Source organism: Mytilus galloprovincialis, chromosome 1, assembly GCF_965363235.1.
Source record: "Mytilus galloprovincialis chromosome 1, xbMytGall1.hap1.1, whole genome shotgun sequence".
Lineage (NCBI taxonomy): Eukaryota > Metazoa > Mollusca > Bivalvia > Mytilida > Mytilidae > Mytilus > Mytilus galloprovincialis.
Window position 1 is genome coordinate 116339152 of NC_134838.1, and position 17211 is coordinate 116356362.

The following is a 17211-nucleotide window of genomic DNA, read 5'->3' on the forward strand; positions in this document are numbered from 1 at the left end:
CCAAATATTTAATGATTATTTGATTACCTAGGACTGTATTTTTAGTTTATGATTATTTGATTACTAAAGATAAGCAAATATTTAATGATTATGTGATTATATTGGCAAAAAAATGGTGATTATGTGATTACTAGGACCCCCCCCCCCCCCATGAGGGGCCTCAAATATCAATTTGGGAGCCTCTATGGGGGAAATCCCCCGCAAATAGTTACAGCAGAGACATATATATGTCTCTGGTTACAGTAAGTGAGTTCGGCAGGTATGTAGATTGCAAATCTAATTTATAACAGACAGACACATAAATCTGAACAAACGATATAACCCTTTTTTTTTAGCTGTTACCTGAGACTACCATTATATAGTAATAACAAGTTATAGTAAGTCATAGTAGTCTGTTTGAACACTTACGTATTTTAAATTTGCCGCCAGGAAACTTGATCACAAATGAGTTTGCGTGAACGACATATTGGATATTATGGGATATACGAGTGTTGTGGCGAAGTGAAATTTGAATATCTTTTTAATGCAAAATTAGTTTTCAAATACACAAACAGACAAATGACAGACTTAATCACAGGTATACATAGGTCACAAAAATATATTTTATCAAATCTGAACATTTAGTTTGCATGAACATATTAACAACAGAATTACCAGAATGGTGTTTACACATTGTCAACACGATGTACACATTGTCATTCTGAAATAAACATTGTAATAGATTTCCACACATTGAAATTGACAACTGCTATAATTTGTTTTCGTATAGCTACATTGTTTGATGCCCGTAATTCGGAAGTTTTATTCAATATAAACAAAAAACACGAGCATGGCGAAGTTTACCTAAAATCTCCCGCCATAGTAAAGTTTTTTTAGAGAGTGCATGGAAGTGCATTAAAGGTGAATGGCGGTTTTTAAACAAAGTCAGATTTTTTTCATAAAAGAATATGTATAGCAAATTCACATGATAAATTTACATTACTTGAGTATGTCATAATATGTATACCAATTAAGATAAAAAAGGAGACAAAATATTAAAATATTGTTTGGTTATGTATGTGTATTGTCATAGATGCAATACCCATCTATGGTATTGTTAACAACTCTGAGGTTAACAAATATCTGGGACTAATAGATAAATTATATTTTCCAGAGGTTCTAGGTGGGTAGGGTGCCTTTATGGAGATACATTTTGGTTAATCTAACCGTTTTATCTATTATCCCAAGCTTTGTATAAGGACCCCCTTTTTTCAGAATTGGGATCTAATTCTGCATCTGTTTACATGTTATTCCCAGGAAATACTAAACATTAGATCTTTATGAAAATACAGAAGCTTGGTGTAATTTGTTCATGGCTGCAAGAAATATGTCACGAATTAGATAATAAATGATTAAGATACAATTTTGTTTTGTTTCAAACATTAATAATTTAATTAGCAGAACATGAAAATAATATTTTGCTTTAAGTAGTCAGTTTGGTTCAATTTTGTCAAAATATAATAAAAAGAATTGTTGAGGTACATGTATTATATTATTGGCTTGCAACTCATATAAATCCCACAACTACAATGAGAGTAATGCAACTTTAATTTATAACCTTTCGTCCAGATGGTTGTGTAGGTTCTCTCACAGCATGTCGCCATGGTCAGTAACTCGGTATGTTCATTCATAAAAAAGAAAAGAATGTGAAAAAAGGGAGACACCAGTAAAACCCTTTTGTTGACTCATCACTGCACACAAAATCATTCTTATAAAGATAAAATGATAATTTAATTATATTTTATCCCATACAACATGAAATGAAACAGATATAGAAAAGTCATCATTAGACGATTGTACATGTATGTGCTTGTGTACATGTGTCTACATATATTTCTATTTATGTTTACATTGGGTTAATAGACTGCAGTCTTCAGTGGTCATCTCTAGTGATAATTAGGACGGTGGAATGTAGTCTAAAATAATTATATGGATTACAGCAGATTCCAACGAGTATGAAGCTATATGTAGATTCTTTGGTTAGCTTCCTTGCTAGCTCAACCATGAAATCATTATTAGGTAAGGTCCACAAGTCTGTGGGTGGAGTCAATAGTTAAACAGAGAACCAATCAGAACTAGTGACAGAATATAAACATTGTAAAACTAGTTTTATAAGTCAGTCTAAAAATAAGTTTTCAATCTAAATTTAAAATTTATTGATTCACAAGCATGTTGTAGGTGTGTTTGAATTGCCAATTTTATTTCAATCAATTACTCAGTTCATTTATAAATACAGTTATGTGTATATACTTTACAATGGTACAATCACGACGTAAATATCCTTCTGTTGCCTTTGAATTACGAATTTTTCAAACTGCAATAGTATAAAAACAGCAAAGATAATGGATAATAGAGGTGGGTCATTTTGTACATATACAAAGGGGAAACTTCAAGCAAGCATAATTATTTATAGTTTCATTGCATTTACATTAGAAGGTGTACTTGAATTGGTCCATATTTATATGTATTTATTTAAACCAATATCTAAATTTCTAAACTTGTTTTTTAGGAAATCATTGCTAGCACTGCTTGCAATAATCCTCCATCTATCAAGTACCAAATTGCCAACTATGAGAGTACAAGGGAAAATGATGTGGATTTTTTATAAAATTTCTATTTGTTTAGCATTGAATCAACACTAAATATTATCATCCTTGAACAAAACATAAACCGTAACTTACTACGCTTCTAATTTATTGAAATACAAAGAATTTTTTAATTCAATCAAAGACTACAAGAAATAAAATTTAATTTGCAAAGTTCTTTAGGTATACCTGTTTGTATGAAACATACATTATTATTATAAACAGGCCATTGATATGAGTGTTTTCATTGGATGACGAATTAGTGCTATGCTCCTCCCAATTTTAAGGTAATAATCATTTCATGGTTGAGCTAGCAAGGAAGCTAACCAAAGAATCTACCTGTAGCTTCATACTCGTTGGAATCTGCTGTAAATGCTGATATGTTAAAGCAAATCCATGCATTGTTATTGCTTCTTTTAGACTTTTTTCTAAATTGGATATAAGGGAAAATCACACGCTTTTCAGTACAATTTTGGATTTGAAAATACTTATTGGCTGAGATTTCAAGATTACTTAAAAAGAATTTGAAGATGACAAAAGCCTAAAACTGAGAATTCATGGTTTTTAGAATAGGATATTAATGACTAGGACAAAAGCCTAAGACTAAGATTTCAAGATTTTTAAAATAGGATATAAAAGAGGAGGACAAAAGCCTTAGACTTGAGATTTAAAGATTCTTAAAATAGAATGTTAAAGAGGAGGATAAAAGCCTTAGACTGAGATTTTTGGGTTTTTAAAATAGGATATAAACAATGATAAAAAATGACAAAAGCCTAAGACTTTGTTAAGCTAAAATGTGGACAATAGTATTTTTTTCTAAATTTGAGCAGAAAATTAAAACAGATAGAGCTATCTAAATGTTTGCTTCTTCGTCTCCTATCTTTGCTACTGCTTGGTATACACAATTTTGATGCCTGAAATTCTGGATGTGCCCCTGAAAACTGAAACTAAATTATAATGTAAGAAATTTGCTTTAAAATTATTTATGGATTATAAATAGAAAACATAGTAATATACATATATAAACCATTTAAAATTAAAGCTTCAAACTGCCTCAACTTTTCACAAACCTGAGACTTTACATTGCTCTTATTTCAGGCATATCATCTGAACTAGTTATTGAACAGAATCAAGATGGAATGGTTCAAGAAGATTCTGACAATGAGGTAAATTGTAACATGTCCAGCTTGCATACATATTGTGAGAGCCGTGGTGTAGTGGTTAGTGCATCGGACTACTAACACAAAGGTTCCTGGTTCGATTCCTGTCTGGGATGAAAATTTCAGGGACTGAATTTTCGGTTCTCCCTTGACACCATTTGCGAGTATGGTCTTGAGGAAACGATGATAGTCCGTCGGACGGGGACGATAAATGGCTGACCCGTGTTAAGAGAGAGCCATATTTCTTGCACGTTAAAGACACCCTTGTAGATTTCGAAAAAGAGCAGGCTAATGCCGCTACAAGGCAGCACACGCACCCGCAAAGTGGAAAGGGATTAATATAAGTTGCAAAACTTGTTTCCCAATCCACTATAGAGGGGGGATAGGAGGGGTCCTGATCCCGAAATCCCGGACTTAAAAAAACGAAATCCCGAGGTCCCGAATTTAAATAAAGTAAATCCTGACGTCCCGAAATCTGAAAAAAAGGATTCCCGGATCCCGAGAGGGTCAATCCCGAAATCCCGAGCTTAAAAACACCCGATCCCGGAGTCCCGATAAAGGTCCTATCCCCCTCACTATAAATAAATATGTTTAAACTAAACTATACATGTAGGTCATTTTGGCCATAGAGTTTGCCTATTTATCTTTTAAAACTTCAACCCAAATAAGTTAAGCAGTTCCCAAGACTGTTTACCTTGGTCATGTAAGTGTTAAGGTCATGTAAGTGTTAAGGTCATGTAAGTGTTAAGGTCGTGTAAGTGTTAAGGTGGTTGCAATTAACATATATTCAAAACTTTGCTTGTTTTGTTTCCTGCAAGAGTTTTAGTTTAAAAGATAGTCAACAATGGAGCTTTTATCAGTTCAAACTGAACATTACTTCATCATTCCTGTCTTTCATATTTATGGTATAAGTAGATTAGGAGTTCAGCCTTTAGAAACCAAGTACTGTTGTACTTTGTTTAAGGTCTAAGTATCACAGATGTTGAACTTGATTTTGCTTTGTAAATATGTTTTTTGCTTTATTTGATATGCAAAGAAAATATTAAACTGCGGTTATTTCTCCCTATAGAAATAAGATGTGGTATGAATGCCAATGAGACAACTCTCTATCTAAGTCACAATTAGTAAAAAGTAAACCATTATAGGTCAAAGTACAATCTTCAACACGGCCTTGGCTCGCACTGAACAGCAAGCTATTAAGGGTCCCAAAAATGTCTAGTGTAAAACCTGTATATGTTCAGTTTATACCTTTAAACAAGAAATCGTTTACATGTCTTATGCCCCTTACTGATCTCTGATTAGTGTAAAATGGATGCTTTTATTTGCACTGTTATTCTCAGAATTTGGTTTGTGCTCCAAACAAATAGCAACCCAGGCCAGTAATAAGTTCCACAAGCTCTGGATATAATAACAGCAATTTACAGGGAGAATATTAAGATATTTGAGACAATAGACATTTTAAAACTTGTGTTATGTTTGACAGTACATGAATTCTTAAAGCATGTCCATCTTTTTTGCATCATTTACCAGAAAGTCAATCAATTGAGCCAACACATAGCCTGTGGTTAAAGTCTTTTCAGCCAAAACTAGGATTTACCTTTCAGGAAAAACTAGGAACTATCAATTTCAAAACATTCTTACTTATAATATTTTTATTATTGATTATAAGAACTAATTTATCTGACATTTATAAATTTTGACAACTGAATTTTTTTATCTTTGTCTTACAATTAACTAAAAGTTTGAAAGTTGAACTATTAATAAGAATTTCTTGGTCATAGTATTTGTAAACAAGTATCAGAGGGTGTAACAATATGTTTTAAAATTGATTTTAACCTTTTGATTTTTATTCATCCTTCAAAATTTTGGCGGGACATATTATGGTATACAAATGTCTTGCGTCTGTCTGTCTGTCTTTTTGACGCTTCACATGTCGCACTGTAACTTGAGAACTGCTGATCTAAATTTCATGAAACTTAAGATGGTTGTTTCTTATGATGGTTAAACAATCTGTATACTTTTTGGTGAAAATAGGATTTAAACTTTTTCAGTTACAGGACTTTATAACTAAAACAGTTGTTTTTTTTTCACATATTGCACTGTATCTAAAAAAAATGACTGATGATTAGTTCTTAAAACTTTACACACTTCTTAGTTATATTAATCTAAAGATCTGCATATTTTTTGGTGATGATTCATAATTTTATTTTAGAGTTGTTGAGTTTTTTGTAAAAAAAAGGGGGGTTTTCACATGTCGCGCCGTATCTCAGAAACTGTTTATAATTATTACATAAAACTTAACACACAAGAGGAAGGGTGTAGCATGCACTTATGGCTCAGCTGTTTATTATTTTTTTCCTAGTAAGGCTAACTTAATTGTTGATGCATTACATTTCTAATTGTTCAAACTGTGGAACAAAAAAATATTGCCCTACTTTTAAACGAGTTTGACTAAATAGTTGCTAGTCAACTAATAATTTGATGAATGCTAAATGAATATCATTTCTGTTTATTGACGAAATATTTGAAATATCTATACCAAACATGTCGAACTTGGATCGATAAAGACCCTTATGATAAGGTAGTCTAGAACTCTAGTGGTTTTGGTGTTTTTGTAAGACTGATATAAAGTAAAATTTTGGTTTCTGGGTGGAATCATTTATGATACTTGGTTTGTGAAAGCACCACACAGTATGATAGACATCTATCACTTTAGGGGTAAATAGGTTAAAGGTCAAGTTTACAGCAGCTATTGATGGACGGAAATTGCAATTTTGGTTTCTAGATGGTATCTTATGAACCTTAATGTCCATCTGGTCCGAGTACACAGTTATCGTCCTTTGATTTTCGTTGTCCACGAATATAGTCCATAGTGTGGACAGTGTGTTACTTGCCAATTTTTTTTATACCCCTTCTAAATTTATTTCTCCGTGTTTTATGCCTCATATAGCAAGTAGGGGGGTGAAATGACACTGTAAAAAAATTTGGGTTATAAATTTTAATGTAAAGTAGTGATTAGGTCTAGCTGAAAAAGGTAAAAAATTAGCACTTCGGAAGCTGTCAAAAGATTTCAAGACCCCCTTAACATAAAATTGTCCATATTTTGAGTTAGAGCTGATGAAGTTTTCTATAATTTTGATATAATTTGTCCCAAAAGAACTACAACACACTGTAAAAATATTATTGAGGAAGCGCAGGTGGGATTTTTTATTAAATTTTAATTTATTGCCTAAAAGAAATGCACTACGATATAACTGTGTACTCGACCCATCTTTCACAGAACTTGGTTAAGAACAAGACCATAAAATTGAAAATACCATTGATAGACTAAAGTTTAGGTAGAAGGTTTCCAGATGATATCTTTTGAAGAATATTTCCATTTTGAACCTTTTCCAAACTTAGCTGCTGGAGCATTAACCTTTGGAAAGAACAAGACTTCCATTGATTCTAGGTTCAGTAGATAAAAGCTCACGGTCACACTGTAGACTACAGAATACACAAGGGGAAATCATTCTCTAAGTTGTGAATTTTTACACTGAATGCTGGTGATTGATGATATATCTCTCTGAATATAACATAGGTAATATCATATGATTGTAAATCAAGGTTATGAAGGTTTTGTCACCTTAAATCACAATAATCCTGTATTTGAATTTTCATTATTTATTTCAATTGATCACAGCATATCTAAGGTGTTTAATAAATAATATATGCTGTCTTAATTTAAAGTCTTTAGGGATTAAAATGATAATTCAAACATTCATTTCTGAATTATTAATTACAAATACTGAATTCAAATGGCAAAGGGCTTAAAGTCAATATACATATATGTATGTAGAAAACCTGAAGTAAAGAAGTATGTACCACAAACAATAAATATTGTATGATGCCACTACCAAATACTTATAAAAAAAGAATTATTAGACAAGGCAATGTCAAGAGTGAAACTATAAAAAGTCTATGCATAACCATATCTGTGGACTCCCCTTTTAAATCAGCCTTTGGCTTTATTGCCCTTGTGAGTCATATTTGATGTAATTTTGCCATTTATCTGATTTTGATGTCCAATTTTGATAACTGTCAATAGACTGTAACAATGACCAGGTATACTGTGGATCCATTATTATTTGTGTGAAATAACAATTTTCATTGATATTATGGGTTACGGTTCCTGGTAAACCACTTAATTAAATATGTTCAAGGAAGTACACGTTTTCTAAAGGCTTATATACAGACTTTAGCAAATACTTGAGGGAAATTATTAGTTTACCCCAATCCACAAAAATAAATGAATCAACAGTGTTCCAAACTAAGAACGGAATGTTATATTTGAGAACAAGAATTCAACACCTGACTCTATGTCTTTAAACCAGAGGCATATAATAAAATACATGATATGTTTAGGCAAAAATTGACATCAAATTGTAGCTTCTCATTTTATAAATGAATAATGGATTGCAGCCTCATTATTACTATTATCAAATGAAGATACAGTAGTTGACTGTTGTTGTTATATTCATGATACAGAAATAATGAACATGATAACAAAAGTTGATCTAAGATACTAAAGCACATTGATGATATATTATTTCCTAACTTTTCATTGTCTTATGTTTGGGGTTTCTTAATTTAAAAATGTTTCCAAGAAAGAGAGGAAATTGCTTTTAACTTTAATAGGAGAGTTTAAGAAATATTGTAATGTTTTGAGCAAAGTCATGATCCAGATAATAACTACCAGGGAAGTATTTATGTGAGGTCTCAATTAGTTCTAGAGTTTCCACAACAAGCTATTGATTTTTCTTTCTAACTTTCAAACAAGACAGTAAAATCAATATCACATACTGCCATGTTGATGAAGAAAATCAAAGTTTCTTATGAGGAAAACACAACTTTTGTGTGCAAGCTGTAGTGAAAAAATTCAATTATAGTATAAATTAGATTTAAAGGCTAGAAAAACCAAAAAAAGTTCTGCATGGTCTGTAAAAAATGTGTAAAGATTAATTCAAGTTGTTATTAAAATCAGTTATTTCTAATCATTGAAAATAAATGAGATTTGAAAAAAGATAAAAAATTGTGTGTACATAATATACATAGAATAAAAGGACATTAGACAGGCACCTAACAGCACATGTAATCCAAATGAAATGCAATGAGACTGACACCCAACAGAATGAAACAGTGATACAGACACCAAACAGCGCATATAAACTAGAAAAATGCAATGAGACACACACATGACATGTGATTAAGTGAGACGCACACACATCAAATATAAAACAAATGACACACCTTTCAGGCTTAATATTGCCACCCATTTTTACTTGGTATGATTTTTTGAAAAACCAAAATTTTGAAAGTCACCTATTTGTTTCACAAACTTTTAATAGTGCTCATATATAGTTTTCAAAATGATGTGATTTGAAAAGGGAGTTATTTCCCTTGGCTGGTAAGTTCGAGGGCAAACTAGTCGGTTTTCACACTTCACTTACTAAAACATGTGATATCTGCAGGTCAGATAAATGATCCATCTTTTAGATTGTGATTAATTATAAAAAGCTTGAATTAGATTCTAAGTTTAGATAATAACCTTTTCTAAAGTTTAGCAATGAGTTTGGTTGATTCATGAAGGAATTTGTTTACTTTTTCCTTTAGAATTGCATCACAGGAAAAATCACTATTTCTCAAATTACGTCAATTGAAAACCTTCTATACTTACAACACTAAATTATTCAAGATTTATTACAGATCTTTCTGTGTAAATATTAATACAAAATAACCAAAATGGCCAATATATAAACTGCTTTAGGAGATTGCAGAGATTTTATATACTAGTACCTTATTGGAAAGTGATAGAACCTGATCATATTTTCCCAAAGTTTTGTTTTAAATTATCTAGTGTATAAGCAGATGCAAATTTGGTTGGTTTATGTTATTGTGTTGTTTGTTTGTTTGCTTATTTATAGACTTTTGATATTGGGGAGGAGTGTGAGTTTTAAATACATGGGGACGGGAGTGGGGGTGGTGGTTAATTTGCTAAATGATAATGGTTCGAAAAAGGAGGTTATGCATTCTTGAATGCTTACAAGATGCAAATCAGCAAAAATCATGCAAAATAGACAAAGTTGAGGATCTTCAAATTTGCATACAAGTATTTTTTGTTGAAGAATTATTTTTTGAGAGGTTTGGTGGTTATCTGGAAGCATACAATTTCTTGTATACAGTTTTCATCACCAACTATATAATTTGTATTGGGTTATTCTTTTACATTTTAAGAATATATATGCTCTTTTATTTAAGAAAATAAGTAAAAGTATTTTTTGTTGCATTTAGAAAGTTTTATTTTAAAATGTTTTAGGATTTTTTTAGATGAAAAATAAGTCCTTAAATCTTTTATTAAATGAAACTGAAAGGAAAGGAAATTTGTTTTTACATATGCAAAAGGCTGGTTTATTTACTGAATGTCAAAAAAGTTATAAAGTTCAAACGGAAAAACAAGAAAAGGCAGAGAAAAGCACTTTGTGTAAAAAGCAATAAATGTTGTGTACTGGTAAAAATATAAAGATGAGTAAATCAATTGAAAATTACATATAAAACAATATTTTAAATTCAGAAATAAAAGAATATTCAGTTTTTTATTAAATTGGCAATGATTTCGAAGAAAAAAATTGAAAAGGTGACAATCCTTCAATATGGCACACCTGTACATGACGATAGATCTCTCAGGTGAATAATTTGTTTTATGTTGCCATGGTAATAATACTCCCAGCTATCATTTTATTGATAGGTATTTGTATAGCAATTAATGGTATAATCTGAGCTTTAATGGTAAAATTAATCTATCTTTTACCTGATACATATATTTCAAATTAAAATCAAAGTATATAATAAATTCAGCATAAATGAAGACAAACTGAAAAATCTGACATTCTCCAATGTGTCTCTAAGACTAGGAGATTATTAATGCATTGCCATGACTAATATTAGGTTACTCTGGAATCATTAGCTATATAAAAGGAATTGTTAGATACTGTAAAAGCAGAAATTTTCGTGGAGGATTAAATTTTGTTTATGTCGTGGAAAGAATATGTCAACGAAATTAAAACCTCCATGAAAATTTAACCTACATATAATATCACTTCCATTTACTGGAATCCACAAAATTAAATCCCAATAAAATCTTATATTAGAGACAAAACCATGAAATTTTAACCCCACGAAAATTAATGTTTCTACAGTAATAAGTTGTATACTGTCTTTAAATAATACTTTTTGAATCCTGCTTTTATTGAATGGCATATTTAAATTTCCTGTAACTATCATGACTATTGAGGAAGGATGATGGGCATTTGCTTTCAGTTTTAAATCTTCTTGTTGGAAATTCATAAAACTTTTATCCAGTATTATAGTCTCAGCAGTTTACTGAAGAGAAAAAAATCAAATTTTGAACTTAATAACATTTTAAAACTTATTTAACCCTCCTTCAGATATAACTAGAACAATAGCTAGCTTACTTCAGAAATTGTATAATATGCAAATTCAATTGATTTATGCAAAGTTTAATTTGCCTTTGATATAAAAAATATATAAAAGAAAGTTCCTGAATCTTATTTTATTAAGAAAGATTTAATTTTGTCAAGTGTAAAATATTGAATGATATATATCCATATCAGACTACTGATTGTTTTTTGTTTATAACGATATCATTTCTGAACAAACAAAAGTTGTCCATTACAGGTAGTTTTCTTTGTGTAACACCCCATCAGCCATAAATCTATACCAATTACTACAACTAAAACATCTGCTCCTTTATATGTCCTTATACTACAGTTAATATTTCACCTTCATTAGCATGCATAGTTCTCAGCCAATCAAATTAGTTTATACAAATGACAAAGGCAGCAATCCGAAAGACAGATGCAAAATTATTATAATTGATTTTTCCAAAGGATGACATCTCTTCTACTCATTGTTCCAAGAGTTTGAACATTTAACTTTGTTATTGAAAAAAGGATTTTTAGGATAAAATAAATGGTTTTGAAGGTAAGATTATAGTTTATTTTACAGGAAAAGTACTTTTTATACTAGTTTTGATTGTTTTAATGGATTTTAAACTTGATAAAAAAGTCATGCAAGTCATTGGAACTCTGATCATAATTTATGCATCTAATGATGGTATTGGAAATTTGAAAAATATTTGTTTTTTGTATGTTTTAACTGCTTATAATAATGTAAAGGTAATTGATTGTGATTTATGTTTGGTTGACAGATATATTTGTTTTACTTATAAGTGGTTTTACATGGTTTTAAGCAGTTAAATTGACTTTACTGGAAAGTTTTATGCTAATGAGGAAGCTAGCAGATTCCTTTACCGACCAAAATGGCTGAACTTGCAGACAAGACTTGTTGACAATCAGAGTAATAGGAAAAAGTTCTAATATGACCATTTTTCAGGGAAATGTAATCCAAAGTCAATGTAATTCACTTTTTTATGAAGGTTTCAATATTTTGCTGGATTCTTTTTAGAAAGTTGACACTTTTTTTAAGAATCTTTGAAATGATGATATTGATTTTTTTGGAAGATGTAGCTTTAGTTAATTAAGTTGAAAGGCTAGTTAGTTATCATGGAAAGATGTGATTCATTAACCTTTGAGAGATTATAATATTTTTAAATTGATTTTTTTTCTTTGTAGAATTCTGATGGTGGTAAATCAAGGGGAACCGGAGAGGGAAATGAAAAGATGACAAACAAAAGAAAAAGTAAGTAAAGTAATTGAAAGGTTATTTTATATTAAAATATGAAGTTTTAACCAATAATAAGGTATGTGTATGGTTGCATCACATTATTATAACTTCTCTAAATTTAAACAATAGAAATGAAACTGAACCTAAAATAAGAAATTTAAATATTGATTTGTAATCAGAATAAATAATTCAGTATCAACTATTAAACTGTAAATTCATCATATTAGTTGCTACTGGATTAAGTTGTAGATTTTATTTTTAAAATGTATATGCAAAGAAAGGAAAGAAAAAAGTAGTAAAATCAAACTTTTTTATCATTCGAAAGAAATTTAAAAGTAAAAAATTGACAGAAAATGTAGTTTAAACCCAATAAAAAAAGTTTTTTGATGATTTATGATTTCAATATATTATCTAATTGTGCGTGAATGGTGACACAAAAGTTCAATATGTGACACAAAAGTTCAATATGTTACACAGTATAAAGTTGTTCACACTTTAGGTAGTTTTTATCTACCCCCTGTGTAACAGCTGTCATCCTCAGGTACATTATTGTACCTTTGTTATCAATGACAGATGGTAGATATTTAAAATCAGCTGTTATCAAAGTTTATAATTTTTATCATTATTAATTGTATTATTGAATTTGCGATTTTTCTGCCTATATATTTTCTAAATTTTAAATCCAAATAATTCAACTACATGTACTTCATAGATATAAGCCATGCAAGCACTGCAATGATATTGGTTATTTTTTTTTAGGTGTGTAATTTTAAGATATCAATTTGTTTGAAAATTCTATCCATTTTTGAACAATTTCATTCTTATAATTAGAAAATAATTACTATTTGTTTTACATGTATTGACAATTTTTTTTATAGAGAGAATTCTAGCCTGATAATGACAAATAAATATTTTGGACTTATAATCATAATTTTTCATTTTTGTCGAGCCTGCAACTTTTGTTGCAGAAAGCTCGACATAGGGATAGTGATCCGGCGGCGGCGGCGGCGGTGTTAGCTCACTTCTTAAAAGCTTTATATTTTAGAAGGTGGAAGACCTGGATGCTTCATACTTTGTATATAGATGCTTCATGTTACGAAGTTTCCGTCAGTTACTTGTCCAATGTCCTTGACCTCATTTTCATGGTTCAGTGACCACTTGAAGAAAAAGTTCAAATTTTTTGTAATGTTGAATTCTCTCTTATTATAAGTAATAGAATAACTATATTTGATATGTGCGTACCTTGCAAGATCCTCATGTCTGTCAGACAGTTTTCACTTGACCTCGACCTCATTTCATGGATCAGTGAACAAGGTTAAGTTTTGGTGGTCAAGTCCATATCTCAGATACTATAAGCAATAGGGCTAGTATATTCGCTGTATGGAAGGACTGTAAGGTGTACACGTCCAACTGGCAGGTGTCATCTGACCTTGACCTCATTTTCATGGTTCAGTGGTTATAGTTAAATTTTTGTGTTTTGGTCTGTTTTTCTCATACTATATGCAATAGTTCTACTATATTTGTTGTATGGAATGATTGTAAGGTGTACATGTCTAGCGGGCAGATGTCATGTGACCATGACCTCATTTTCATGGTTCAGTGGTCAAAGTTAAGTTTTTGAGTTTTGGTCTTTTTATCTAATACTATATGCCATAGGTCAACTATATTTGGTGTATGGAAATATTTTATGATCTTTATGTCAGTCGCGCACGTTTTATTTGACCGTGACCCCATTTTCACGGTTCATTGCACAGTGTTAAGTTTTGGTGTTTTGGTCTATTTTTTCTTAAACTATAGGTAATGGGTCAACTATATATGTTGTATAAAAGCATTGTTAGCTGTACATGTCTGCCTGGCATGGTTCATCTGACCTTGACCTCATTTTCAAGGTTCATTGGTCTTTGTTTAGTTGGTTAATGTTAAGTTTATGTGACAGTTGTAATAAAGCTTAGCTTTATACTTAGGACTATCAACATAATATCAATGATTAGTATAGAAGGCGAGACATTTCAGCGTGTGCACTCTTGTTTATTATGGGCCCAGTTTTCAAGTTGGTCCAAATCGGGGTCCGAAATGATTATATTAATTAAGTATTGTGCAATAGCAAGAATTTTTCAATTGAAGAAATCTTCAATTGCACAGTGTTGTGCAATAGCAAGAAATCTTCAATTGCACAGTATTGCGCAATAGCAAGAAATATCTTAATTGCTCAATAGCAAAAAATTTTCAATTGCACAGTTTTTGTCGAGCCTGCAACTTTTGTTGCAGAAAGCTCGACATAGGGATATAGTGATCCGGCGGCGGCGGTGGTTACAGCGGCTACAGCGGCCGCGTTAGCTAACTTTTTTAAAGCTTTATATTTTAGAGGGTGGAAGACCTGGATGCTTCATACTTTGTATATAGATGCCTCATGTTACGAAGTTTCCGTCAGTCACATGTCAAATGTCCTTGACCTCATTTTCATGGTTCAGTGACCACTTGAAGAAAAAGTTCAGATTTTTTGTAATGTTAATTCTCTCTTATTATAAGTAATAGGATAATTATATTTGGTATGTGTGTACCTTGCAAGGTCATCATGCCCGTCAGACAGTTTTCACTTGACCTCGACCTCATTTCATGGATCAGTGAACAAGGTTAAGTTTTGGTGGTCAAGTCCATATCTCAGATGCTATAAGCAATAGGTCTAGTATATTCGGTGTATGGAAGGACTGTAAGGTGTACATGTCCAACGGGCAGGTGTCATCTGACCTTGACCTCATTTTCATGGTTCATTGCTCAGTGTTAAGTTTTTGTGTTTTGGTCTTTTTATCTAATACTATATGCCATAGGTCAACTATATTTGATGTATGGAAATATTTTATGATCTATATGTCAGTCCCCCAGGTTTTATTTGACCTCGACCTCATTCTCACGGTTCATTAGTCAGTGTTAAGTTTTTGTGTTTTGGTCTATTTTTCTTAAACTATAAGTAATAGGTCAACTATATTTGTTGTATGGAAGCATTGTTAGCTGTACATGTCTGCCTGGCATGGTTCATCTGACCTTGACCTCATTTTCATGGTTCATTGGTCTTTGTTTAGTTATCTTGGTTAATGCTAAGTTTATGTGACAGTTTTTAATAAAGCTTTATACTTAGGACTATCAACATAATATCAATAATTAGTAATCTTGGTTAATGCTAAGTTTATGTGACAGTTTTTAATAAAGCTTTATACTTAAAACGATCAACATAATATCAATAATTAGTAAAGAAGGCGAGACATTTCAGCGTGTGCACTCTTGTTGAATAGATGCAAGATTTTATAATTTTCAAGTCACAACTATCATACAGAGTAGTATTTTACAAAAGAATTATTATTTAATTGTATGAGACATTTCACAGTATCACTCGCATCTTAAACAGAAAAGATCTGTATAAAAGTCTGATGAAAATATTGTTTGTTTTTAGGTACTGTGGATACCAAAGATTTAAGTAAGGTAGGTACAATATTTAAAGAAAGATAAAAAAATTTGCTTTAACTTTTTTGATTGGAGCATCACTGAGGAGTCTTTTGTATACTAAACATGCCTCTGGCATACAAAGTTTCAATCCTGGTATCTAAGATGAGTTTATTTACTTGTACATGTTGTAGTCGAGTTTCAGTTTCAGTTATGAATGATACTTTTTTGTTTATTTTATGAACAAGTTTACCTCATAGAGACAGCAACCTTAAAACACAAATTACACAAAGACACATATAGGACAACCTTCCTGCAGTGTCACCGCAAGGGCCTTGTAGTATTATGGTAACATGCTGTTATATGAATACTTTTTATATTAGAAAGATTTTAGTGTGGTGCTATAATATTTAGGGACCTTTGCTTTTTTAAGTACCTTGGTGCAATTTAAAATATCTGTGGATTCCAAAGGACTTTTCTTATATTATTTTGTAATAGTTTAAGCTTATACGATATATACTTCCATATTGGCTCATATTAAATTTATTAAAATGTTTTATACAATTCAAAGAGAATTTTTGGGGCTAAGTTAGGCATACATATTCAAACTAAATGCTTATACATTGACTTAATATTGAAATCTTTTTGATCTGTTTTTATTAGGCTGAAGGTTTGGAAAGTAAAAAATCAAAGACAAAACAAGGTAGGTCAACTTAGTAGTCATAGAGGGTGAAATATATTTATTATTATGTTAAGAATCAAGGCAGCTTTTCAGACAAGGGAAGCATACATTAATACTCAATTGTTAGTGTATCATGTGTATAATCCTTCTTATTACAAGTTATATTAATCTGATGGATTACATTTTATAAGATGAAATAAGAATGGTTTCCTTTAATAGAAGAGATCACAAGACAAATTATTAAGGTCATAAGTTTAATGATGGATAAACCATACTTGCAAAAAGAATGTTAATGAATAAATAAGATAAAAAAGGGGGAGAAAGTTTTCAACTGCTAATTTTTAGCTCCATCATGTTCAACAGATCAAGACATTATAATCTTACTATCATATTTCATAAAAAGGAGATATCTTTAAGATTCTTCACATTTTTCTATTTCAATTGTAGATGCAGTTTCTGATGGATTTTGTCCTTTCCCAGGATGCAATGGACTTGGTCATGTGTCGGGAAAATATGCTAGGCATCGCTGGTAAGATTATAATATTTTACTTGTTAAACATTTTTA

At 31.0% G+C, this 17211-nt stretch overlaps 1 protein-coding gene across 6 annotated transcripts in view; it reads left to right on the forward strand.

The window, feature by feature from the left end:
• The first annotated feature begins 436 nt into the window (after positions 1 to 436).
• Positions 437 to 17211, forward strand: part of LOC143053267 (uncharacterized) — a 40136-nt gene continuing 23361 nt past the window's right edge. For 5 of the 6 annotated variants that reach the window (XM_076226173.1, XM_076226177.1, XM_076226176.1 and 2 more), the window contains exons 1-6: positions 437 to 577; positions 3723 to 3790; positions 12475 to 12541; positions 15975 to 16003; positions 16628 to 16667; positions 17094 to 17175. In XM_076226173.1, coding sequence (XP_076082288.1) covers positions 445 to 577; positions 3723 to 3790; positions 12475 to 12541; positions 15975 to 16003; positions 16628 to 16667; positions 17094 to 17175 — 419 coding nt within the window. In that variant the 5' untranslated portion in view covers positions 437 to 444. Of the gene's footprint in view, positions 578 to 3722; positions 3791 to 11712; positions 11825 to 12474; positions 12542 to 15974; positions 16004 to 16627; positions 16668 to 17093; positions 17176 to 17211 lie in introns of those variants that run through there. The other variant, XM_076226179.1, reaches the window with a different exon arrangement.